Here is a 27,376-nt window from a genome sequence, read left to right on the forward strand (position 1 = left end):
TATTTTTAGCTGTATATTCAGCACAATGGAAACAGCTGTGATAGTCCTATGGTAAGGAGCAAGGCAGTCTCTCCCAGTTGCTACAAAAGCTGTATGGCTTGCTGTTAAAAACACTGCTAATAAACAGCTCTTTGAGTCCAGCCAGTCCAGTCCAGTAAGGACAGGAGTGATTCAGCAGCCCAGGAACATAAGAGTGTCACTGTGATGTTTTCTTCTGGAAACTGCTTTCAACACAGTGGAGCTATTCCTTGGCTGGCTCAGGTGATGGTCCCATACTTTTGTTGCCATGTGCTGTGAGAAGCAGTTTCATCAGGCATTGCTGTAGAAATGTGAATGCGATTTATGACGGTCTGTAGTAATTCTGTACATCTCTTATGTCTGTGTTCTTATAGCCACTTGGGCACTGAAGTAGCTGAAATGAGAAAGAGGCAGCAGTCACAAAATGAAGGAACATCAGCTGTGTCTCAAGCACCTGGAAACCAAAGGCCCAACAACACATGTTGCTTTTGTTGGTGCTGTTGCTGCAGCTGTTCATGGTATGTCCTGTAGTATATTTGCTTCCATATCCACCACAGGTAAACAATGAGAATGGAAAACACTGGGAACATGTTAACTTCTGGGAGAGGAGACACAATTTAACTTTTCACTTAAAAATTGATTTAAATATGCCCTGATTTGGTTGGACATCTTGTGATGGGGAAGAGGAAAGAATAGTAAATTCAAGCTATATTTATCCTACTTAAGCCATAACTAAATGAGAAAATGCAGTTGTAAAATATGTATTTGTGAGTGAGAGACTCGATAATGAATATTTTATAGCTTGCATTCAAAATTTTTGTTTTCTGCTTGTACTTCTGATAGTGCAGTTCTCTGCATTCAGGAGAATAAAAGGGTCATAAATGTGAATATGTGGAGCCCTGTTATATTACTAATATAACAGGTAATATAAATAACAGTACAAATTCTGTAAATCTGAAAACATGAGCCATAAATTCCACTTTTGAATGGAGTGGCATAATTTGAGTGGCTGCTTGTCCCTTCCTCAACAAAGTGTTCACTTGTAAAGTCAAAGATTTAAAGTCAGTTCCAAAAATAGCTTTAAATTCTCAGCGTCTTGAGATGCATCAGATCTTTATTTCTTATTTTTATGAACACAGTATTGAAATATAAGGTAAATGACATGCAGTACTGTTCAGAGCCTGTGCATCATATTAACCAGACAGTGCAGTTTTTTTGGAGTCACCATTCCTCTGTGTATCTGTGTTATTTTCACTTCAATCACCCATCTGGCCCCAGTCTAAAACCTGAGGCTGTTTGCTTCAGTATATTTAAAAATACCAGTATATATGCACTAGGGATAGGTTTTTTTCCAAGATACTGCCATATCCTGGAGGCAGTGGCAGGGTGGACCTGCTTTTGCTGCTATTTCCAGTTACACCTGAAGGCACAGTGTGTTTGGAGCAAGGATGAGCCAGAGCTCATGTTTTACCAAGTAACTTTGCAATATGTTCAATCCATATTGAGAAATAGGTAGAAGTGTATTAAACAGGAAGAGAGGGTGTGTTGTCACTTTTCTTTCTGCTCTGGGACAAGGGCACAATATCAGCTATGCTGTTACAGTCCAGAGATTCATTTACTTCAGTATCCTGTTTCAGGAAGTGACCTTTATCAGATACCACAAGATAAGGATAAAACAAGCAGATATGCACCTCCTCAAATTACCCAAAGTAAAAGTACCTCACAACTACTTTCAATCTGCCATCTAGGGATTTCCTGGCCCGGAGTTCCTTTTTGTGTTGTTTATAGACCTTGGTTGAATTTTCTTTCCTTGATTTGGCAAGCCATTTTCTGAAGCGACTTCCTAGACTCATCTAAAATTTTGGCACCCAGGGTTTCCTCTAGCAATAAATTCTACAATGTGGCAGTGTACTCCCTTTTATTTGTGTTAACCTACTAGAAATTAATTTCATTTGATGGTTCCTTGTTCTTACATGAAGAACAGACTAATCATTCCCGGGATGGTCAAGATTTTGCAGAGCTCTCTCATATCTTCCTTCACCTGTTCTGTCTTCCACAGTGTTCTCTATTTTAATCTCTGTGACACAGAAACTGACCCAGACCATGATTTATCCTTATCTGTCCTATTTACACACCTACCTTGTGTCTCTCTATGGACCTTTCTTATTCTACTTTTTCCTGTCTGACATGTGTGACTAGATCTGTGTTGTTGAGACATGGGTGCACCATGTTTTGTGTTTCCTCTTGAGGTTTGTTACTAATTCCTAGCACTCTGCTTATTTTTTAACTGCCCCAGAGATAATGTTTTCATGGAATTATCCACCCTGAATACAACATCTTTTTTCTGAATGAAAATAAAGCCCATCATTGTGCATGTACAGCTAGGGTTGGCTTTTACCTTGCATGCTAGAATATCAATATATAATATCAATAGTATTCATATACAATCAATAGTATTCAATACAATATCCATCAAATTTCTAAAACTTAATGACAACTGATTTCACTTTTTAAGCAAGCTGCAACACAAGAAATCTTAAATTTGACAATGATACTCTAGTTTGAAGCTCTTGTGACCCTTGGAGTGCCTCCAGTCCTTAGAAGGCAATACCATTATATCTGTAAACAGCTTATGCACATTAAACTTAAATTAGAGTAATTATTGATTTAAAACATAGGATGTACCTTCAGCTGCTCTCTTAATTTTTTTACTGTCTTTCAGGGTTTTTCAGGGCTTGAGGTTGGGATTTTTCTTTGCAAAGTAGATTAGACAAAGCATGGAGAAATCCTGTTAGCTAGTTTTCAAGATTAAGTCAAATAAATCATCAAAGGAATAGTTACATCGCTCATGTTTGCTAAAATCAAAAAGACAGAAAAGGTGATGTAATAAGTATTTTCCAGCTTTAACTTCTAAGATTCTGTAGTAGAAATTCCATTAGAGGAAAGATGGGACAAAACTTTGAAAAATGCAGTATGAAATGTTTCAGAATCTCAGTTAAAATTAAGTAACTGATTGTGATGCCAAATTTAATAACTACTCTTAAAAAGTAACTAACTTTATTATTCTCTCATATATAGGGGATTCTAGCTAATTAATTCTCTAGGGTAGTTCTCTGTAATAGAAAAGCCTAATCAACAATTGTAACAGGTTCTCCGGACCTAATGTAATTACGTGCTTTCCCTAGTTCCACAGGTCTTTGTATTTGAGTTACATTAATTTCTCAAGAGATACCTGTCTGGAAATGTTTCTGGATTCATTAATGGGAAAGGCAGTGTTCTATCAAGATAAGAATTTTCTTTAGCTTTTTCCACCAGTGTGTGACTGATGATCGCTCTTACATTACTAACCACTTATTAACTCAACTTCTTCACCATTCACAGAAATGGGATGTGCAGATTTTATTAAAAAACATTCCCTTTTTACTATTCAAATAGTTGGTTTAGTAGCTACTCTATCCAAATAGATAATTAGAATTCTGAAAATATCTTTTGTGAATCATGTGGGGCTTGTTTTCTTCTGTTCTACCCCATGTTAAAATCAGAATAGGCATTAAGTCTTCTGTTTGCACAAAACATAGGCAAATATTCACACCTTTGTTTTGGGAAAAAGTATCTTGCCTAATAGACACTTGTCAAGAGCAAAAAATTAGAGAAATTATTTGGTACATCTTATTAAAACCCTTTAAAAAATTATTTTTATCTAATATTTCTTTCTTAAAGATAACAACTATTTGAAGGACTTCTTAATGCTATGGGATAATCCTTGTAGGTAGCTCAGCCCCAGGCAGATGCTTACTCACTCAGAAGCAGGATGGAGAAGAGAATCAGAAAAGTGAAAGTGACAAAACTCTTCCATTGAGATAAAGAGTTTAATTGTTAAAGCAAAGCTGTGTGCACAAGTAAAGCAAAACAAAAAATTCATTCACAGCTTCCCATCAGTTCAGCCATGCCCTGGAAAGCCATGGTTCATCACATCTTACGGTGACTTGAGGAAACAGATGTTACAAACTCAACCTCCTTCCTTCCTTTTTCTTCCACAGCTTTTATTGTTGATCCCAGTGTCATATGGTAGGGAATATCCCTTTGGTCAGTTGTGGTCAGCTGTCCCAGAAAACAGAGAAATCCTTGATGTTGTCCAGTGACTGCTCAGCAGCAGCAGCTATAACATTAATGTGTTATCAACATTGTTTTAGTCAAAAATCCAAAGCATAGCACCACAAGGATCCCTATGAAGAAAATTAACTCCATCCAGGCAGACTCAGTACATCTATTGGCACTGATAATCATCAGGACAGTAAATTGCTCAGTTTACAGGTGCAAAGCAAGACTTATCACCAAGGTTTGCTCAGATTGAAAAAGAGTGCAAATTAACAGGACTATTAAGATGGCTATTATATGTTAATAGGTATGCTCAAGATGTTGCCCAACTGGTTTAAGCTCTGACCTTGTTTCTGAGTGCAAGTAGTGAAGGGAACACTTGTCCTCCTCAGTGGAAAAAAATAAAGCACTTCTGAAGCTCTCAACAGGAAATGCTTGTCCCCTTACAGCAGAAGCATGAGATACATCCTTGTGAAGACCTTCCTCTCTTCACTGACCAGACTTAGATCTTAGGCACTCATTTCAGGAAGACTGCCTAATTAAAATAGCTATCAGACAATTACCAGTCATGTACCTATGGTCCTGGACTGAATCTCCCCATGTCTTAAGCTTCTGCAAAGCTCCATTTCAGTGGAGGACAGAAGAATGTGGTTCTTTATGAGGCATCATTTCAATGACTTGGGCAGCCTGAGACTTGAAAAATTTGCAGTAAGTCTTCTGACATGACATTCCATAATTTCCTCAATTATGCTTTCTCCAGAGAGCTGCCCATTTAGTACTTAGAGCTGTGACTTTATAATTTTGAGCTCAGTTTGACAAGGTTAGAGGAGTAAGCCTGCTATTTCACCTCCCCAACCTTATTTAGAAATCCATTACTCCAGCTTCCTGAGCAGACATGAAACTAGTTGTTTTCACACAAACACTTGTAAATTACATTCTTCAAAAAAGCTCTTCAGTCACTAGCCCAGGGAGGTTGGCTTTTCTGTCAGTTTTAGTTTGCTTTCTCCTTTGTCTCCCACCCAGAGCAGGAGTCATATCTTTTTATTCCCCCAAGGTGCTCACTGAATTCAAAAACTGTGGGACACTGATGCCCAATAATCTGTCTCCTTTTACTGTACACAGAAGTCTCAGAAGGGGTCTGACATCTGCCCTGCAAGAGACCTTAGCAGTATGGCAGTCTGGGGGACATGGAAAGGCTTCCAGGGTATAAGTGAAGATGATCACTTGGCTTCACCTGCAGCTCAGTTGAAGTGAATGAGCTGAAGGGCCTTTACCCAAAAATGTATCCATTAAAACTGCTGAAGACTTGTGGAAGAGATTTTTCCCACACACAAGAGATCCCAGGGAAGATAAGGTATTTGCCATCTTGGCAGTAAACAAGAGTTGGTCTTGGCAAGAAGCCTCTCTCCTCAGTTCTTATAACTTGTCTATGACTGCTTTGAGTTACTCTGAAATTTCTTCCTGATGATGTTGCTACACAAATATTTTTCTTTATTAAAGGGAACGTTTTCCTTGCAAGAGTTTCACAGTTTACTTGAGCCTACAGAAAATATTTCTGTCACTTGTGCAATGAATATGAAATGGGTATTAATGGGTATTTCTAAGAACAATTTTAAATTGCATTAATACCCATTCTCTATGGGGTTCAGTGTTATCCTCTTCATAAACAGTGTGCTCCAAATGCAATAAAAAAAACCTACTTTTTTTTTCTTCCTTTTTTATTTTTGCATTTCCCACCTCTCTAGTACTTTGAGAAGAATAACATTTTCCTGGCATATTTAATCTTAGTTTGCCATCAAAAAAATTGTGTCAAGGCTTTGCATGAGTCTATACAAGATTATTTCTGGGGGCTACAGTCATGGCCGCTTTATTTCATTTAACTGTGGTAGAAATTTTGAAGGACAGAGAAGAAAAGAAAGGATGGAAACAAAAAAAATATTAATGCAATACATTATAGCCACATGTTCATAAGTATGTGGAAAACAAAACCCATATCCTTTTTCCCAAGCCTCTCTCCAGCAGAACCTTTAGACTAGGAGCAGACAAGAGGTGGACTGGTACAAAAAAGTCACCCAGGCTCCAGGATTTTGTTAAAGCTTCTGGCAAGAAAAGAAAATCTGTACCTTTGAAACAAAAGCACTGATTTTGAAAAATGTATTTTGGCTTTTAATTTTGTTTTTAATTCTTTTTTTCCTCCCTGAACACATAGGACAACACATCTGAAACTCAGTTCTCTGTGTTTTACATTTTCAAAACATCACATCTGTAAAAAAGCAAATATGGAAAAGTGCATTTTTACTGTAGTGCAAGTTACTGTACTCTATTTTACTGAAATAGAAGGTGATATTTTTAAAAATATTTAATGGGAAAAGATGTTCCAATCTGAGCCTTTTTGTACTTTAAAATATCACAGAACACTGTTACATTTTTACCACTTGCTATTGCAGAGGTCAAAGATGAAAACATTCTATCTCTTTCCTGGAGAATAATTTATTCTGAGGGAGAGAAGGCTTAGGAACTTGTGCTTTGTGCAACTATGGGACAGTATCATCTGATTATCAGAGTGCAATGGGCATTACTGGTGCTTTCTTAGGAAAGTAGCACCAATTCTTTGATGGGTAGTATTTAAAGCTGAATAAAATCCATTATCTGTCTTGTCACAGAAGCTACTGAACATGATATTTATGAAAATCAGTCTTAAATCACCTTGTCTTTAAATCCACATATCCTCAGTGCCGAACCCATGAGAGAAAGCTGGCAGACTTTCCTGTTGTTGATGGAAGGCACCATGGGGTGAGTGTGGACTGAGGATTTAAATACCTAGTCCTCAGAAATAGGCCTCTCAAAGTTCCCTGAGGTACTTAAAATAAAAGAATTAAATTCTCAGCATTTGTAAAAATAATCAGAATACACACTGAAAATAAATAACTTGTCAAGCTGTTTTTTTTCATATTTCTGTAAATTAACAGTGCTTATTAAACACTGCCCAAGAAAAGCATTTCTTTTCCCTTTAAAGCAAAAGAAAAGGATGATCTCTAAACTGGAAAAAAAAAAATCAGAGCAGGGAAGCATGTCTTCCTAATAAGTATGAAATTTAATTAGCTTTTTTTCCTTTACAATTGAGACAGGGGAAGTGATTTTGCTGGAAATTTATGGAAGTTTAGGTCCTCAGGGCAGCCTGGAGACAGGTCGCTGTGTGCTTGCTTGCTCTCCTAGGGTAGCACAGCCTGGCTGGCCAACCTCTGGGCTTGCCCCCTTCTGTGACACTGGTCCAGATTGTCAGTGTTAGCCTAATAATTCCTGGAAGCCTGCTCTCTCCTTGAGCCAGACCACAAATTTACCTCGTATGGGATTCAATACACAGCTTATCTCAAAGCTCCAGAGCTGGCAGGTAAAGGCAAGTTTGACGACTTCTTGCACCTCCCTGTGAAGAAGATGTGAAATGCTGCCTTTTCTTTGCCACAGGGTGTAAAGATAGGTAGGATCACAGATATGCTAACTGCTCCTAACTAGTAGTCTATCATTTTTTCCTGCATCTGCTTCTAGAGAGTAAGATGTAAATACAGGAAAACGAGATGTTACTGACAAACCAAAAAGATTTTAGAAATAAGATTTACAGAAAACAAAAATTTAATGTAAAAACAACTAAAGGAAGCTTAAAGTTAACCTATTCAATGTCATGAGAACTTGCCTTGGTCACCATGGAGCCCTCTTCTGAATCAATCAAGTATATCTCACCTCCTCTCATAAAAAAGCAGCTGAGAAATCCCTTAAAACAAGCTAATGCACCACCTTTTGTCTTCTTCCTTTCTTCTTCTCAGCATCTTGCCACATACCTCCAAATTGCTGTTGGAGCACAAGCTCTTGCACAGCCTTTGAGTAGGGGCAAGGACAGTGAGCCACCAGCTTCCACAGCAGAAAGGCATTTCCACAGGAAACTTGCCAAGAAGTAGATTTGATGCAGGCCATTGCTTTCTGGGACATGTAAAGTAAATTAAAACCATGTCCTTCTCTGGGAGAAAGCTGTAAGCTACACACTGTATTTATTTTGGCAAGTGGTGCAAAGGGGTAATCACTAAGACTCTGCCAGTCTACCATGAAATCATGGTGGAAGCACAAAGATACACGAGACACTACACAGATGTTCAGCATATATAAATAATTCTGAATTAGTTTCCAACCAAGAACCCTAGTTTGGAAAAAAAAAAAATTAACACTGTAAACTAAGTCCATGCAAACTGATAAATGTTTCTATTTTCAAACTTGTTTCTCCCCATAATAAAATAATAAAAATAGAAGGCTAATGCGAAGAGTGGAGCAACAGCTTCTTCTGCTTCTGGCCTGTTAACTTTCATCACAAGCCAGTGGTAGAATCCTCATTAACATCAAAATCAGCCCTGGGCTTTCTGTGCCAAGCATTCCTAGTACCAGGATTTTAGTCTTAATAATTTAAACTTTGAAAGTTCATTTCATTTTGAGAAACAGATGGAGGCTCATGTGTTTACTGATATTTTTCCCCATCTGTGATAACACAAGCAGGTTAGAGAATGAGTAGACTGTAAACATAATAGACTAGCAAATTTTAAATAAATGTTTCTGAAGATTCACAAATAAAATGCATATTCCTTTGTGTGTAGTACTCCTAAGATACAAACTCCTGATCAGTCAAACTGCAGAAAATAGTCCTATTTCAAGCAAACATTTCTGTAAAGAAAATTACAGGGAAAAAAAATCAGAACTGCAGCTCTTCTAAATTGAATAATAAATACATGCTGAGAAGGGATTTGGGATTACACAAGGCTCATTCTAATTCAATGGTGCAAAAGATACCAACAGTAGCTTCTTAGAAGGAGAGAGCAGACTAAATCTAGTTAACTTTAGAACATGATCTTGATTCTGTCCTGGCACAGCACACAAGAGTGTATTCAGGGGCAACAGCTCTTGAGGAGACTGGAGGGAGGGAAAGCAGCAGCAGAATCACTTCCACTGCTGAAAACCAGCTTGATGCCTCCTCTGAGGCTGTTTAAGAGATGGATTGCTTCAGAGCATCAGTGTCTTGGCTCTCCTTCTCCCCTCATACCCATTTCCCACCTGCCTGTGCCAAAATGCTGTTCAGCTTGGTGTCTGTAGAACACTGGCTGGAGGAAGATTCATAATGTCATGACAGATTTTCTGTCACCAGAGCACAGCTTGACTGTTGCTGTGGAGAAAATAAAAAAAACATAAGGAGTGCTGAGAATGCCAGAGTCCAGCTTATGCTGTGAATTACAGATATGAGGAGTTTGGAGCTTTTGAAATCTCCCTGACAGGGTTTGGGCTGCTTTTGGTTTTCTTATGACAAATTTGCAATTAGATATTTACTCAAAGATGCATTAACTCAGAAGTCCATGGAAAACCACATAAACAGAGAAGTACATGAAAGGTCACAATGGGTATGAGATCAAAATACCACCTGAAGTAAGGCATGTTGATAGATGGTGACATTATAAAGGTGCCGAAGTCCCCTTGCACACCCTCTGAACTTTATTTATTGTAGAATAATAAAAAATTTAATATTCAATACGCAAAAACCATAACAAAACACCCTTATCCAAAATAAACACACTGACAGTGTCTATACCAGTAAGTAAACTAAGCAGGGCCAGGGTCTAATGGGCTACAGTCACCTCTACAGTAAATTATTAGCAAGTGTTAACTCCTTGACAGAGATTTGACCAGTGCCAAAGTGCGTTCCCAGCCATTGGCCTGTGGCAGAAACCCTGTTTTGGGCACGGGCTTTGGTGGACTGGGGCTATGTGGTGCCAGTCAACTTCAGGACTCTACCAGAACATTTTATCTGCAAGAATAAATGCAGCCTGAAGTTCCAAACCAAAAGAGGAAAAAAAAGGTTGCTAAAATCTGTCAGCAGCAGAATTTCTATTTTGCATACGTTTGGTTTTTAACTGTGCATAATTCTAAATCGGTTTAAAATGCCAGTTAAAACAGGAATAAATGTCTAGCACTTTAAAGAGAAAAAATGAGAATGTTTAATGGAAATTAGTCTGGACCTCTGTTAGGAAACCCTTATTAGATGGAGATCCTCTCAGTAGAAAAGTGGGTCAGACATTTATTATTTGAGTCAGAAAGGCAAAGGAGATCTTTGTCTAGTCACCCTTAATAGTTCCATAGCACATGTATTTGTCTAGATGGAAGCTCTGGTTCTTCTGAAATACCTGTTTGAAGGCCAGATACTGGCAGATGCTGAGCACCCATTATCAAGGAATGGGTAATTTTGGTTCTTGTTGACATCCATGCTGAAAGTGCTTCCCAGCTGAGGGCCTTGTCTTACAAAATTTGGAAACCAGCACCAACAAAACAGACGTCTGTAATGTACACAGACTGGCATGGAGGGTCTCAATCCTGCTTGTTATCTGGAAGAATGTAAAGTGAATCCCCCATCTTACTTGACTGTGATGTGGATAAGCATCAACTAGTTTAGTCCACGCTAATTTCACAAAGTACGGTGTTGCTCCAACTTTAACACCTGAAAACCAAGAATAACAAAGAAAAAGTCACTACAGAAACTGAGACTAGGCTCATTTATCAGAATTAGTTGAGACCATTAGGTATGCTTGCTAGTGATTTGGAAGGCTTTTATTCATCTAGCTACCCTTTGAAAGGATACAATTTCCATTTCTTTGAGCAGTACAGAACTGTCACTTTTAATTGTCTCAAATATATGAAGGAATAGCTTGCAAAATAGCTGTAGCCAGGAGTGAGGATGCTGCAGATTGTCTAGTAATTAAATGTATCCATCATACAAGATGGAATATGAATGGTAATATTATTCTGAAGGAAAGAGTTAAGACAGAATAGCAGTCTGTTGGGTGATCTGACAAGAGAAATACATCCTTGAGTTGAATATTACCTAAAGCAGAAACCATCTCAAAACTAATGGAAGAAAGCTAGAGTAACTCCACTAGAAATCATTAGTAAGAAAACTTCGGCAAGCCTTGGGTTTCCTACCTATACAAAAATTACATTCCACAGATGAGAATAAAAATCCCAAAAAAATATCCTAGAAAGGACTAGCAGTTTAACAAAAGTTGTAATTGCTTCTGTTGTGGCTATCATTACGTAAAAGTAATACAAGCTCTTTAAGGTAAAATCCAGCAGAAAGTATATTTTCTTACAGATTTTTGGAAGAACAAAACATTGTAAGTAAAAAAGAGTTTAGGGAAGTCAGATTGCCTTAAATCACTAGTCCTTCCCTCTCTTGCACAGTTATAAATTTTGCTCTGTGTTAGTCTAAGTTTGAGAGAGATATTGTCCTTTATTTCAGAAGTACAAGTTCAGTGCACATTGGTAGTTTCCATCTGCCTTTGAGCTCCTGCTGAGCTGCAATACCTGCAGGTAGGAATATTAAATAAGTCACACAAGAGCAGAGGCAGAAAACAACACATTCAGCGAGGCTGCCCATTAAAAGGGCCAGTCTTCTTTCATATAACATTTAACCTGCTTTGACATTGAGAACAGTTCTCTCCTTCACTCTGAAGTCACCCTGAAATGTAAATATAATTGCTTTTTTCTTACGTACCCCCCCAAGAATATTCCTCAATTGGAGTCTCTTTTAAAATATGTTGTTTATGGCACTACTGGCCATACCTAGAACACTGTATCCGGTTCTGGGCTCTTCCATGCAAGAGCCCTGGGTATACTGGAGATTCCAGCAAAGGGCCTCTAAAATGATTAAAGGACTGGAGTTCCTCTCCTGTGAGAAAAGGCTGAGAGACCTGACATGATTCCACCCAGAGAAGAGAGGGCTCAGAAGGCTCTTATCAATATGTATAAACACTTGGAGTGAACAAAGAAGATGGAGACAGGGTGTTTTCAGTGGTGCCCAGCGACAGGACACCAGAGGCAAGGAAAGATGTAACACAGGAGGTTCCCTCTCAACATCAGGAAACACTGAACTCAGTTTTAAGACTGAAAATCAGATCTTAAATTTTTGCAAAACATTTCTGAGGGTCTTTCTGAGTATTTTAGGAGAACGTCCCTTTTATCAAGGGTTTTCCAGCAGGTTACTTTTTCCATTGCCAATACATTTTGGAACACTTTCTAAAAGACAGAAGAATCAACATAAAAGTTACATCAAATATCACATTGCAAATATGAATCTATGATGGAAGAAGTATTGACATGTGGATTTTTAATTCTACAGGGCTTTTCTTTCAAATTTTTCATGGGTTCCAAAAAGAAAATGTAGTTTGGACAAGTTTGACAATTTGTCTGCCAAACATACACTAATTTCAACTTTGATGGAAAATATGGAAGGAAAATATAACTCGTGGCTTTATAAAGAGACTGTTAATCTGACTGCCCCTTAAGAGGAGAAAAGGTTACCAGATTTTATGTCTATTCCATTTAAAAATATTAAATATACAGGAAAGGCAAGAGAGTGAAACACTGGAGCTTTGCTAAAACCTTTTAAGTACTTGCTTTACAGAGCACATCCCTCTATGACTTACTTTACTTTAGCACTCATATTTCAGTAAGGATGATCTACCTTCACTGTGCCATGTGGGATGCAATTTAATAACCTTATATAACAATCTTACATAAACTCCATCCTGGCCAAGATTTCCCATTTACAAAGGGATGATTATACTCTTAAGCAGTAGATCATTTGGGTTCAATTCTGCTTCTACTCAAGCTGAGGAATAGCCCAACATACTATCAGGACAGAGCTAAATGTCTTAACTGACTAGACCTTAAGAGCCTGGGGTGTTCCAGACATCTTAAACTGTGATTTCCACCAATCTCCTCTTTTTTTTATGGTTTATGTTGAATCTATACTGACTTTTGACTAATTAGGCTGAATGCTGCACAGTATTAAGAAAGCACAGCAATTGAAAACTAGTAAGAAATCAAACCCACTTTCCCCCACATTCAAAGTATGGCAGAAAGACACAATCTCAAATGAACTGAGAAGTTTCTTATTTTTCATGGAAAAGAGCTCTCAACAAAGATGATCTGGCCTTATCATATACCTTTGAACAAAAGAACTCACAGAACTTAGTCCAGGTTTGTACAAGGAAGAAAGGTAGGACCCTATTCATCTAAAGTATTTTAAAGTGTATTTCCTTCTGAACTCTTCAATATCTCACAGGGCTAAAAGCTATTCCTTCACACAGAAAAGTTAAAATAGCCCTGCAATAGCAGCACTAAAGAACAAACACAGGAGAATGGGCAATGATTCTTTCAGTCCCCCTGGATTGCTGCTACAGCACTGGTGTCAGAAATAAGACAGTGAATGGGCCAAGATATCCCTCTGTAGGCACAAGGGGCTTTGACTACATCTCTATTCCTGTGTCCACACACTCCACAGCTATACTGTCAATGCCACTCTTCTAGAAATCTCAAGACTATTTTAGGGAAACAAGGATACCTCAAACACAAGAGACAAATGCATTTTTTTTGCTGTGCTTTGGGATTTTAATGCTGTAAGGCATTGTTCTTCACACTTCTCTCCATGGCTCTTGGTATAAACATGATTCTGAGTGAAAAATGGAGATGCTGTTTGCAGCACTCTGAGAGATGAGGCTTTAACAAACACTCCATGTATCATGAAGTTAAGCATTATAGCTGCTGGATTTCCTGATGAGCTGCTTTCTTAGTAGAAAATCACTTGTCTCATAATCAGAAAGCCTACTGGAAATGATGTGACAAATGTAACTTTTCTAAAGAGCTTCTTAAAGTTAACCACAATATTTCATTTAAATCTATTCTTTTACTACATTAACTAGAATTACTCACAAAGTAGTAGTAAGAATAATGCTAACTAACAATGAATAAAACCAAGACAACTGATTATTTCATTTTAAAATGTAATGATAATTATATCTAGAAATATCAAAAGCAGTTATGAAATGTCATTAAACTTTCCACAAACATTATTTTGTTAGAAACCCAATTCAGAAGTAAATTAATTTTAACTTTCAAATCTGTGCAAAACACAAACTCAGTTCCATTCAGCTGCATTCTCCATAAAACCTTGGTGGAAGGGCCTGTGAAACAGCTTCTGCATCCATCCTGGGTAGGAAAGATCAGACCAGAAAGTTTACACCTTGTGCTCCTGCTTGGCCCAAAGGATTTATAGTATGCAGAAATGTGTACATGAGAGCCAGAAGTCTGCCTGCATTAAATATTACTGGATCCTGAGCAGAGGATCCTAAGCTGTTTCATGCACATAGAAGTGCCCAGCCCTCTGTTATAGACTACTTCTCAGCTGTGTGCTCTTCAAACAGAGATGAAAAAAGAGGAAAAATATGAACTACAACAATACACACACTACATCATAACTGGAATCAAGGGGGAAAATACAGCAAAGAAAAATCGGAAAAGAAAAAATTTTAGGCTTTCTAGCCATTGGAAGAGACAAAGCATTGGAAGAGACAAACCACTTACTTCATTTTATCTTACTTTTTGTGACATATGAAAAAAAAACCCAGGCCAGTTATTACTGCACCCCTTGTAGTTAAAGGCTAAAACAATGAGATTGCACTGTAAGCTGAACAAAGAGCTGGGAGGTTTGTGACTCCACATTCCTCACCTGATGCTTTGAAATACTGGAGGCATTTGAGCTGTAATACAAAATCTCTAGGATGGTTACCTTGCAAATACTTGCATTATTAGAAAACAAAAAAATGTTTGGGGATTTAGTTACATGAGGTAAGACTCACAGAAGCAGATGTCCAGTTTATAAATTCAAGCTGGACTCTATGCTGGATTGCTTTTTTCTTTTAAAAACAATTTGGATCATACTTGCCTCTTGCACCATCTTATCACCTAAGGCAAATGTAATTCTGGCACTCAAAAGACTCAGCACCACAGGTACCTGGACTTTTTGAAAGGAGTTTATAGTTTTAGTGGACAATGCCAAGTGGGCTGATTATAGCCTTATGGTGATTGTTGGCTTTGCCCCAACAGACTGATTTCCTATGTCAGTCTGCTTAACACAATCTCATTATTTAGTTTTAAGCACAAGACAAGTTATTTTTTACTCAGAGTTCAATGCAGTTTTTTTCATTAAATTTCCAACCTGTTTTCAATATAAAATTTTACATCTTACATTTCTTTATTGAATTCTGTGAAGAGCTGTAAATCATTGTCTTGTTAAAGAACTGGGATTGACACTAATGACAAAAAAAAACTTCACTTTTTTTTTTATCGGTTTCTTATTTGTAAAAAAAATTATTATGTTCTGCTGAGTTAAGGCCATATTCAGATCAGTCTAAGCAAATGATTCCATAGGCTTTTGACCACCATTTCCCTTCAAAGTCTCTCACAGACTACCAAGGCAGACATATGGGAATAACAAATTTACTACACATCACTTATGTTTGCCTTGCCGACCTCCAGGCATCCATGTAAGCCTCCACTCTCGAATTCCTTTCTTGCCACAAATTTGGCTGACATTTTGAACATACTGGTGCTATTGGAAGAGTTGTAGAGCTTTAGTCTTTCTTGCTATTCTTAGAAGGACATAAACTCAAGGTCAGATAAGAGATTGGTCCCCTTTCTCTCTAATACAGCCAGGGACTTGAAGGATGTACTGCAAGTTTATCTGAGCCTATGAATGAAAATGTCTAGTACATGGCATTGCCTCTTCATAAAAATAATTATTCTAAGTCTATTTTTTCTCAGAATAATTATTCTGGATATTTTTCTCTTACTGTAACAAAAAAGTGAATTCTTTCCTTAACTTTATTTGAAACAAGTTTTTTACCCTTTACCTTAGCTTTAAAAAAAGAGCTATCATTGGATAATATTGTTCACATACCACTTCATTCTCATCCTATTTTTGTGACATTAAAAGGGAGATAGAAGGCAGTGATTTGAGATTAACATGGTATGAATGGGTCACAATAATATTGCAATTATTTTTCATTATTATTGCTTTTCAAAGTATAGCAAAATCATCATTCTCCTCTGTGCATAAACAAACACAGTCTTGACTAGTATTCAGGGACATCAAGCTTAAATACTCCAGGTGACAGAAAAAAATGACAAAGTGATTTTGAGTCATAAGTTAAATCAGGTTTCATAAAAGAAATTGAAGAATCCCAGTATAGTTGTCTTTTCCATTATCACACATCATATGGGATATTGGGACCACATCTATCTCTGACATATGACAGAGCATACCTCAGCATTTAGGAGTGAGCTTCTGAATACAATTGTGTGAACAATTGATTTTTCAGTGACTGACTCTTGAACCCCAGTATTGAAGATAGTCTGATCAGGTTGAACAGCAATCAAAAATTAAAAAGATACTAGCATGAAGATTTTTTCATCTGAAATAAAACAATATTTGTTCATATAGCATGTTTTAAGCTAAACACTTGTAATAAAATGAAAGGAATCAAGAGAGCAGGGAGATCAGCAGGAGCACACCCATTTTGAATTGAAGAGTGAAGGTATTTACTCAGCTGGCAAAAGACTGAGACAAAGATGGGCACCAACACTAAGAGTTTTCAAAACCACCCTCCCCTCATTTCAGGAAAATGCACTAAACATATGTTCTTGTTTTCATGTGCAGTAATTTGTTTGTTTAAAGGCTTTTCCTCTTTCAATTAGAAAAGAAATTTCCTATCTGAATTGATTTGGTAAATTTGGTAACTTGTGTTTTTCAAGACTTTTGGGGAATGGTCATTTTACATCATCTACCACTGTAATTTTAAAATCCTAATTAAATCTTGTTTTCTTCAGGTCTTTTGTGGGGAGAGAGCTGTTGGGGTTTTTTAGAAAGCTAAAAATATTATGTCTCTTCATCTGATGATAATAAAAAATTCTAAGAGTAGCATAGGGTGCAGTGCAGTGCCAGTGAAATAAATTCTTTCAAAGGGTCGATCAGTGAAGGAAACCTGTCAGCACATCTGTTATCCAGAGAATCTTATCTGAATATTGACTTTCATGTGAAAACAAAATTCTGCCTTCAGATTATGTATGGACAATTGACTTAACGTGACCTTTGGCCTAGAATAAGGAAGATTTCTCTGTTACATTTGTGGCTTGAGGGCTCATGGCCCTACAGCGTGACATAAGCACGTCCAGCCTAAAATGCAGTCACTGCCCAGCAGACTACAAATTTCAGCCAAAAAATAGAAACTGAGCACAGATCTCCTTAAACGGCCAACCCAACAGCCATTCACAGTCTCCTAGTTTGATTTCTACTCCTTATCTACATGGCAGTAAAAAAAAACCACCATTAAGGCAAGAGGTTTTAATAGTCATGTCATCTTCAGTGCCAGACATAATCAGAAAATACTGTGACGGTATATAAGGCACATAAGAGAAAATACCTGAATGAATAGTACCTGGTCAGCCATGCAGGGGCAGAACATTAATCTTGGCACCTCTCACAATGGCATGGTTTTCTTGCCATAATGAAACAGTATTTTCACTGATTTACTAGATTTAGGCTACTGGTACTTGAGAAAATGACTCTTGGGAACCAATTAAATGCCATTGATTTACTGGATATATAGAGAATGAAAGATCAGGCACAAACTCTAAATTACCTTCAGTTTCTTAAAGGCAGTAGAAGGTAAGTGCAGCAGTAGGGATGCAATTTACAAAAAGGCTAAAACCATCAGCTGGAGGAAGAGTCAGTGAGATATTTGCTCTTAAATTAGTTCAACTCTTGATGATTCTATGCAATTAACTTGGCCTTTTTATATTCTCATGCAATAGGGTGCTTCAATATTGATTTAGCTATGCAATTACTCAACAGAATAATTACTTAATTGCTTAACTTGAATATTACCAGTCAAATAATAGCAGCTAAATAAATAAATATCAGTTTTCTAAATCCCAGCAGTACCCCCAAAAACACATCAACTAGAAACCTGGACAGACTTACCCTTATTTTTGGTCATTTGTTCAATATGTATGCTTCTTCAAGCAGTCCCTGATCATTAACTTTTTTATTTATAAAGAATGTGAAGTTGCAAAATAGAAAAATCTTCACTCCAAGCAGAAATTACTCATAATAATACTGTTGCAGTAGTCCAAGAAACTTATTAGTTTTGTAGCAGTCAAGAACCCAAGATATATTTGAAAGGTGCATCAAGCTCAGGCCACTGAAGTATTTTTTACTGTACTCTCCAGAGCAATAAAATCAACATAGGAGAACAAACCTTCCATACAAAGAGAGAACAAACTCATACTAGTGCTTTCCATTTAGACTCTGCCTTTAGACATTCCAAACTCTCCCTTTTTAAGGCAATAGATATTTTGTTGTGCTTTTATCATGGGTAATTTGCATCTCTAAATTTTAAAGATATCTGATGGGTGTATTCCAATTAATAAACAATAACAAAGATGTTAATAACACCAAAGATGTTCATTTGCATCTGATGTCTCTCTAGTGCATCTCCCTTTCATTTAACTAAGGTGTATCAGCAATTTCCTTTTCTTAAATCCTTAACTAAGATAATTTTCTTAATGGAATAATGTATTAAGGACATCAGCTCAGGTATGCAGAACACCTTTGCTGCTGCAGACTGCTTGAATTCCATAGAGAAACGTGAAGAGATAGGGTGTTTCCAGCTGAATTTAGCAACAGAGGAAAGAGCAGTGCAGTGTTTTCATTTCAAGTTGAAAGGTAACAACCTGTTATTGAGATCAGTTACTTAAAGGCTGCTTGCAAGCTAGCTTTGCAGTCAAAAATGTTTAAATATTTAATCTTTTTCTAAGAGATCGTGAACCAGTTCTTTGAGTGAAAACGAACACACCTGAATTGAGTGCACTTGAGTATACAAATGATGGTTTCATTCACAGGAAAAACATTAAAAGTAACATATCTGATGGAACTCTAGCCTCAACAGATGTAGATAAATAAAAGTTGAAATTTAGTGCCAGTTCTGTCACAGGAAACATAATGCAGAATTTAGGCCATGATGCATTACAGAAGTATCACAGTTTTAAATGCAATACCCAAACAAGTTCCAAGTCAGTGAGGTTTCTGTCTTAGGAGTGTTCTCTGTTTTGCAGCCCTGACCAACTTCAGCCATTAAACTCCAGTTATGAATGGTGAGTTGAAGGAATCAGGGCCAAGTGTGTACCTTGCATTGTCACTATGGTATACATACCAAAACACTGCGTAGAGGCCCACAATCTGAACTTTTTATTGTTTGTTTGTTGTTTGGGGGGTTTTTAAAGAAAATAAAAGTGCATACTGTCTATTACTTATTCCTTTGATAAACAAACATTGCAATGAAGTCAACATGTCCTTCTTGCTCCTATTCCTATTTCTCTTTTTCAGCACTCACTACTTCACTATCATTGTTTCACCTTCATCAACCCATGATGGTTTTCCCAAGTCTAGCAGATTTTGCATGAGCAGAACAAACAGTATTTGATCCCAGACAAGAAATTAAATTAGTAGTGTATACTGACTGCTCTCAGATGAGTCACTTTCTACTTCCAGTAAGACTCTGCATCCAAACCTTAAATGTCTAGTGTCTGACAAGTAAATTATCTCAGCATAGCTTAGTTGCTGTTCATGTGATGGAGGAAGGAAAACAGGAATGAAGGCAGCTTCATTCTCTTTTAGGCAGACTCAAATGTACACCCTATTGCATTCACAACCTACACAAGCTGTTTCCTCCCTCCATGGTGTCATTCTTCCATGGAACCAAAGGACACTCCTTTCTGCACCCAGCAGAGAAGACAAATGCTGCTCTCCCTATGGGCTGTAAAGGATGGAAGGAGAGAGGGAGAGAGAGCTTTGTGCCTTCCCTGCTTCTCCCTCACTCCAACTTTGTGCTCTGGCCAGATGCAAGGTGATCTTAGCAGTTACATGTGTGGACTTAAAGATTACAAGACAGAAAGAAAGTGGATGGTCCCGTTTTTTTTCTCCTCCTGTATATGGAACTCCTTTCTGTCTTTCCTGGGTGCTCCCTCTATAGACTGATGAACAACAGGTCAGAGGAGACAGAAAGGCTTTTTACCTGCCAACCCCAGAGTTCAGGATGTGTTGTTTCTCCTGCAGCAGTTGATGACATCCTAACAACCTTAGCAGCACTGGAGCTGCATTCCTACGCTGTAACAGGGGAAGCAGGACCAAGGGCCTGAACTAAGGTCTTGGCAGGTAAGTGAAGGAGCAACCAGTATCAAAGAGCTTCGTCTGCAAGTGTACGTCTCTGTAATGTTTAAGTCTTAATATGTGCTCTGCTTTACCTGGAAGCTTAAACTTCCAGTTTTCAGAAGACTATTTGAGAATACCTATTAGCTCTGCCAAATGGTTGAAAAAAATGTTGAAGACACTCATAAATGCAGAGAACCTATACAGGAAGACTATTTGTGCTAAAGATGTCTCAGAGCTGAGACTTCTTCTTAGAGCTGAGCAGGAGTTATTTAGATTAGTGGGGGAGGGAGAAGCTTTATGCTACAAACATATTCTTGTAGCAACACTTAGAGTGACTGAGACCATCATTGTGTGATGAATACTTAATATTCAAAATATGAACTCTTGAGATTACAAGGGGGATTTTTTGCCTGGTTGCTTGTTTTCTCTCAACCGGACACATAGGGAACACCTGATAAAAGGAAATTTCCATCTCCTTACTATATTCCACTTCTTAAGCTTAATTATCAGAACCAGGTTTTCCACATGAATATCTATGTCGCTCAAAACATACTTTACTTCAGTAGTTATCAGGAATTGTGGGTTTGCTGGCAATACCATATTCCAGAAGATTCACAGAAAACAGAAAACACACACAGAGGAAGTCTTTACCACCATAGCAAATCTGATTAAAAAGATAATTGCAAAAAAAATAAGTGATTCTAGTTAGCGATTTTAAAAAGAAGCAAAAATCCATTAAAAACATCCTTGCATAAAGGAAGCCTTTCTTTTCCTTGCTTGTGGTAATATGAGGGTAATGGATGCCTTTCTGCTCAGAGGCCAGTATGTTTTACTTTTTGGAATGGAAAACAAATTTAGGTCAGAGGATGAAATCATAAGGAGCTGCCACATGCTAAGTTCTGTATCTGAGCCATCTACTGCCACTGTATCTTGGAGAGAGAAAAGGGAACATTCATATAGCCTAAAAAACTATCCAGAACTGGTGGGGCATCAAAGCCCCATCAACATCCAGTTCAGATATTCATATCCCCCCACTCATACTGTTGCTAGTATTCTCAGTTAACTAAGTGAAATCACTCCAAAAGTGATCTTTAAGTATTTGCTCATCTTTCAGTGGATAAACTGTGAGCTTCTAAAACACTGCATGTGCTAATAGCAACTGTAAATTAATATTCATTACAGTTCAGGGGAAAAGTCATTATAAAAACTTTTCTCCAAAATTTTAGACACAAGAGTTAAAAATTATACCCTATATAGGTCTATATCTTTTAAAAGTTTGCATTACTATAGTCATTGTTTTAAATTGACTTTCTCTAGACAAAATAAAGTGTTGTACTACATTGCAGCCTCACTGTTAGGAATGAAGATAGAGGAGACAATGCAGGAAGGCCAACACATACAACCAAATTGGAGAGTATCCAGGTCATAGAAGAATGGTAAGTTGGTCAAACTGTTATCTAATAAGTGTTGTCCTTAACTAATATCGAGAATTGTCTTGGGTTTAATTCTTTGGGAATGTCCTTTTCGCTGCTTTTCCTCCAAAAAATTCTATACAAAAGGAAGCAAAATATGTACTGAGAATGAAATGACAGCAGAGACATTCACAAGTCAGGCTTATTTACAGCTTATTTATTTGTGAGGAAGAACCACGGGAAGAAATAGCAGGTGCATAGATGGTTCCATATGTGGGTCTCTATAAGAAGACTCTGCTGCCTGTGAGAGCACTTTTTCCTGTCTCTCCAGACAAGAAGAAAAAAAATAGTCACAAGTGTACTTCATGACCAGATTTTTACTGTGGCTACCTTTCATAAAGCATCTTGAACTATGGTTTCACTGGAATTAGGAAAAAAAACACATATGTTGCAAACTAGGTTAAACACACAAAGTCTGAGCTTCTACTTCTGTCTAAAGCTTGGGCCCATGTTTATTGTGTGGGGAAAAATGGTAACCTGTCAAGGGTCCTGAGTTCTCTAATCCCATAAAAAGGAAATTCAAATTTTAGAGGACATATATGATGACAAAACCAATCCAAACTCATTGCCTTTATTGCTAATCATAGTCTTTTATGAGAAGACAATATCATAAATTTCTAAAAAATATGATAGTGAAGAGCTTCCCAACAGACAATAAGGGAGCCCAGGTTGTTTTTCAGCCCCACTCAGCTCAGCAGGTTCTTTGCATTCTCCTCTGGGGAGAGTGCAAAGTCCTGAGAGGACTGTTCACTTTAAATCTGTTTTTAAACTTTTTCATTCAGTTTACAATTACTTTACAGTTAAACAATTTGTGATTTATCACAAATAGCTTCCCATCATCCAGTCTGTCTTGCATATAGAATAGGAGTTGATAAATTGACTTGAACAGAAATTATATAGACAAATGTCACTTATTGTGCATCATGATAACACAGACAGTAATGACATCAGCTAGTAAAGCTCTTGTGTTAGATCAGGAAGGAGAGGGCGAGTGCTCAAAATTAAGTTTGAAATGATATTAAATTGTTGCTAAATAATCTGGAGAATTACTTTCTTAAGCTGTTCATTGGTACATTAATGGATTAGTGATGCCAGTAAGTCTTCTGATCACTTACCCAGTGCATCCGCTGGTAAAAGCCAGGAAATAGTTTCCTTCAGGAAATGGAAATAAGGACTTTTCCCCATTTCTTCTCTTTCCTGTTTTGCCAGCAAAATCCATCACATCTCATGCCAAAAGATCATCATTCAGGTCAATGGCATGAAACAGAGGGAAGCTTAGAAACCCTTACGTACAAGCACAGAGAAATATGCTAATTTAAAATCTCTCTGAATTAGTGCTTTGTTTGGCCTCATTAGTATGCTTTTGGCTGCCAAGACCTTTTTGTTTTTCTTGTTCCTCCTAAACCAAATTGTGTACAGTCACCATCAGAGGCAGGCAGGGACATCAGGTGTCATCTAAACTCTTCACGAAAGAGAGTCTGTTTCCAGCTTCCTGGAATCTCCTTTAACTGCAGAGGCAGGAATTCAGTGCTGTTGCAGGATTTTGTCTTTGAGCCACATGGCTAAGAACACCAGCAGAAAACTCATAAAAAGTTAAGTGCATTTCTTTTAACATTAAACACATTTAGTGGGCTATTGGGATAATGAATGCACAAGTGAAGAGCAAACAGAATTCCCCTCTTATTGCTGAAATTTCTTTGCGTCCAGTTTTCACCTAAAGTACAGTCGAAAGGAGAAATTTTGGATGAATATATGAAAACACTGCTACAAAAAAATAAGCATATTTGTAATGATATTTTCTTTTGCAGCCAAAACCCTACTGCAGATGAAATTTTGTCATGGGCTCAGAATTTTGACAAGATGATGAAAACACCAGCTGGGAGGAACCTTTTCAGAGAGTTTCTTAGAACGGAGTACAGTGAGGAGAACCTGCTTTTCTGGCTTGCATGTGAAGATCTAAAGAAGGAACAGAACAAGAAAGTTATTGAAGAAAAAGCAAGACTTATATATGAAGATTACATTTCTATACTATCACCAAAAGAGGTAAAGCTGTAAATGTTACATTTGCATTTTCTGTTATCCCAGAGCAGAAATATTATACACTGGACTGCCTGGTGAGGGTCTGAAAGTCAGTCAGATGAAAGTCTTAGTATAAACATTAAATCAGGAAAGGAAGGGACAGAAACAGTAGAGATGCAGGTACTGGCCCATTCAGCATTACCAGCCACAACACATCCAAGTTCTCTATAAGGCTCAAGAAACTCCAGTAAGAGAAAGCTGAGGAATAGGTTTGCCTCTTTAGTAATGCTACATGTCTGACAGAGAGAGGAAATAAGTAATGCAAAAGGATTTCTGGAGAAAAAGCACCAAACTTAAGGAATTTAAATCAGAATCTTTATGCATTTATCTGCTGCTACAATTGTCTGGGAGAAAACCTGAATTTCTGCTGGTTATTCCTGTATGAGAGTCCAAGAGTCAAGCTGACATATTTTATCTAATGAAATGTATAATATCCAGGGAATTTTATAAGACTTTATTCAACCCTTTAACTGAAATAGACAAATTTTGAAATTATCTTCACCTGTAGTAAAGAAAAAGCATCCCTATCAAACCATGTTTTGTAATACAAAGAGATACATAAATATATAAGCACTATAGAGTTTTTCTCAGGCCACATCATCTACTTTTCTTTGCCTTGTCTTTGTGCATTGCATTTGAATTTCTACTCAATGGCATTATGCTAATTTATGCTCACTGTGGAACTTCCTTCCTACATTTTACTTTTTCACTACATTCAGTAATAATTTGCAACTTCATTAATATAAATGAAGCCAAAAGTGAATTATAGCTCCATCATCTTCTCTTGTGCCATAGTATCTACTTTTGCTTTAGAGTGAAATTGCCAATACAGCAAGCTAATAATAAGTTTTTATTCTAATATTCTTTTTTATTTTTACCAGATAGGTATGTGATGAATGCTCAATTGTCTTTTTAAGCTAATACCAATCAGGATTTAAAATTCAAACACTAACCAAGCATTATTTGACTTAGAGTTTAACAAAGGAACTCACAAACTTGGTGCACTGGACGCATACAAATCTCATCAATCCAGTTGCTCCTGCCCATACTGAAAATCTTAGGAGGCAAAAATGAACTGTTTTCAATGCATTAGAACACCATGGGAACTGAAAATTTTTGTTCATCCAGGCATCCCTTTCCAGATGTTACCTTTTGGCATAAGAGCTGATATATTTAGCATGACTGGTACAGTAAAGAAGTTATTGAGGCAGAAGGTCTTAGTGTTCTAAACAGATTCATCTGTTTAGCAAGAAAATACAAAACTAGTTGTAATTACTAGTTTTGCCATCTGGCTTTAGTGAGTCACTGAAAAAATACAATGCAAATTAACAGTTCCATAATTAATTTTGGTTTTTGCATTTTCTGAGTGCAATTAACTTTTATTATGCTCAGTGGCTCAAAACCCAGCTATCCTGCCAAATTTGAGGGGTTTTTTTATCCCAGCTATTATATTTGATATTGAAGAACCAATTAGCTGCACAACTAAACTGTTTTTGTTGATATAACTGTGTGCGCCTGGGTGTCAGGGGGAGAATTGCTTAAATCTTCGTGTCCTTTCTGTGTCTAGAAATGCAATGGTCTGGGCTTGAAATCTATTCAAGCACATTCTGAAGACACATGCTGCTCAAAACTACCATAGTACTGTACTCCTGCCCACACTCACTGGCTGAGCAGCACCACTGGTCTCTCATAGTTGTGCCTTGTGACTGACAACCAAGTGAGAGCAAATATTAGGGGAGAAAGCTTGTCTGCTCTGTCAGTAGTGTACTCCAGTACGCCAATAAACCAACAATGCCAGATGCTACAGCTGGTACTGAAGACAGAATGAAAATGAAAATGAATATTTACTTCTCGGTGCTCTACCACACTATACCATACCACACCAGCATTTTTCAAAGACTTTGCTTCACCATGTATGAAAGCATAGGCTCGCACATCCAAACATATTCTGAGTTTTCATCTTGGTTACCATCCTTCATGTATCAAGGTATCTTAATACATGGAGATTTCCAGGATTGAAGTCAATCCTTCAGACAGTATGAATTTCTTTGTACAGTTGCAGAGCAGTATGGTCAGATTGCAACTGTAAATCAAAGTATCTTAACTGATCTCTTCTTGGCATTTATCTCCTCAGGATTTCAGGATTTTAGCCCTTTTCTTCTTAGCTGAGGAAACCCTTGTTGGTCCCAGTGGACCTTGCTGCTGCTGCCATTTCATTTATTCCAGAACATATTAATATATTAGGTTTTATGGCATTTTGTGGATAAACTGTACATTCACTTAAATTTCTAAAGGATATTCTAAAATCATCTGGGCATTCATCCCAAGCATAATATGTCCTTTTCTATCTGCCTAGGCACAGGAGTTCATCACAAATGGTAAGTAAATGAGACGCTAAAACTGAAACTGGCTAACAACTTCAGTATGGATATATGATCTCCTGAAAGTATGAATTACCAGATGTTAAAGAGTTCTGACAAGAAAAAAAAAAATCTGAAATAGTTAATAATAATGGGGATCTTAACACAATAAAAATTATAAAAATCCCTGGGTAATTTCTAAGGAACAAATGTAGTGCCTGAAAAAGAAACAGAAAATAATCTCTAGGGCAGCCAGATAAGAATGATGAATAGAAATCTTCAAAAAGTTTAACCGCAAATGCTCAGAAAAAACCCTGATGCTCTCTGAATGAGGGTAATTCAACATTCATTTCAGAGAAACCTTTCAAAATGTATTTTTTAAAGTAAAACAATATATTTTGGAAAACTGCAGTTGCACTGTATTTAATCTGCTATACAGCTGCATTTCACTGTACAAATCTTAAGATGGATGCAAAGACCAAGTCAAAACTGAAACAGAGTTGATGGTCTCAGTGCATTACCCAGTAATTGTACGATGGTTCTGAAAGAAGCACAGAGCATTACTTGAGTAACTGATAAACTCAGCATGTTCAATGGAACCCTGAGAAATAAAGAGACATATTACAGCTTTTCCAATGTTATTGTTTCCTTATTCTGTGCTCATCTTCTTCAGGTTAGTCTTGATTCCCGGGTGAGAGAAGTGATCAACAGAAACTTGTTGGATCCCAGCCCCCACATGTATGAAGATGCTCAGCTCCAGATATACACCTTGATGCACAGAGACTCTTTTCCAAGGTTTTTGAACTCTCAGATTTATAAGTCTCTTGTTGAAAGTATTACAGGCTCTACTTCTGAAACTTAGTTTCAATTTTCAAACAAATAACTTGATTTTTTGGTTTTTTTGGGTGGGTGGGATGGAAGAAAATTAGTTTAATAACATCTGGAGCTGGGTTCCTGGAGAACTGCAGTTTAGCACTACTCAGGCTACTGTGAAGAAAAAAAATACATATTATGGTCTCTGTCTACATTTTTACCAAGGTCCTCCTTGCTCAAGATGGCGTGGGAGGGGATCAATGGATTTGCCAAAATACATTTGTTTCACACTCCTTTCACCCTACTGCAGTCAAGATTGCAATGATGTATTTGTAGTTTTATGAACAGTCTCCTTGTGTATCCTCACACTGCATGTGCAAGGTAAAACTGCTTCACTTACCACT

At 37.4% G+C, this 27,376-nt stretch overlaps 1 protein-coding gene across 2 annotated transcripts; it reads left to right on the plus strand.

The window, feature by feature from the left end:
- Positions 1–402: 402 nt before the first annotated feature.
- On the plus strand, positions 403–27,021 carry RGS17 (regulator of G protein signaling 17). 2 transcript variants are annotated; one of them, XM_018919948.3, is made up of 4 exons: positions 403–536; positions 21,595–21,684; positions 23,529–23,763; positions 26,833–27,021. In XM_018919948.3, the coding sequence occupies exons 1-4, from the start codon at positions 418–420 to the stop codon at positions 27,019–27,021; spliced, it is 633 nt and encodes a 210-aa protein (XP_018775493.1). In that variant the 5' UTR covers positions 403–417. The 2 variants fall into 2 exon arrangements, with proteins under 2 accessions (XP_018775493.1, XP_018775494.1); XM_018919949.3 differs by having other exon boundaries at positions 418–536; positions 21,607–21,684.
- Positions 27,022–27,376: the final 355 nt, after the last annotated feature.

Source organism: Serinus canaria, chromosome 3 (assembly GCF_022539315.1).
Source record: "Serinus canaria isolate serCan28SL12 chromosome 3, serCan2020, whole genome shotgun sequence".
NCBI lineage: Eukaryota > Metazoa > Chordata > Aves > Passeriformes > Fringillidae > Serinus > Serinus canaria.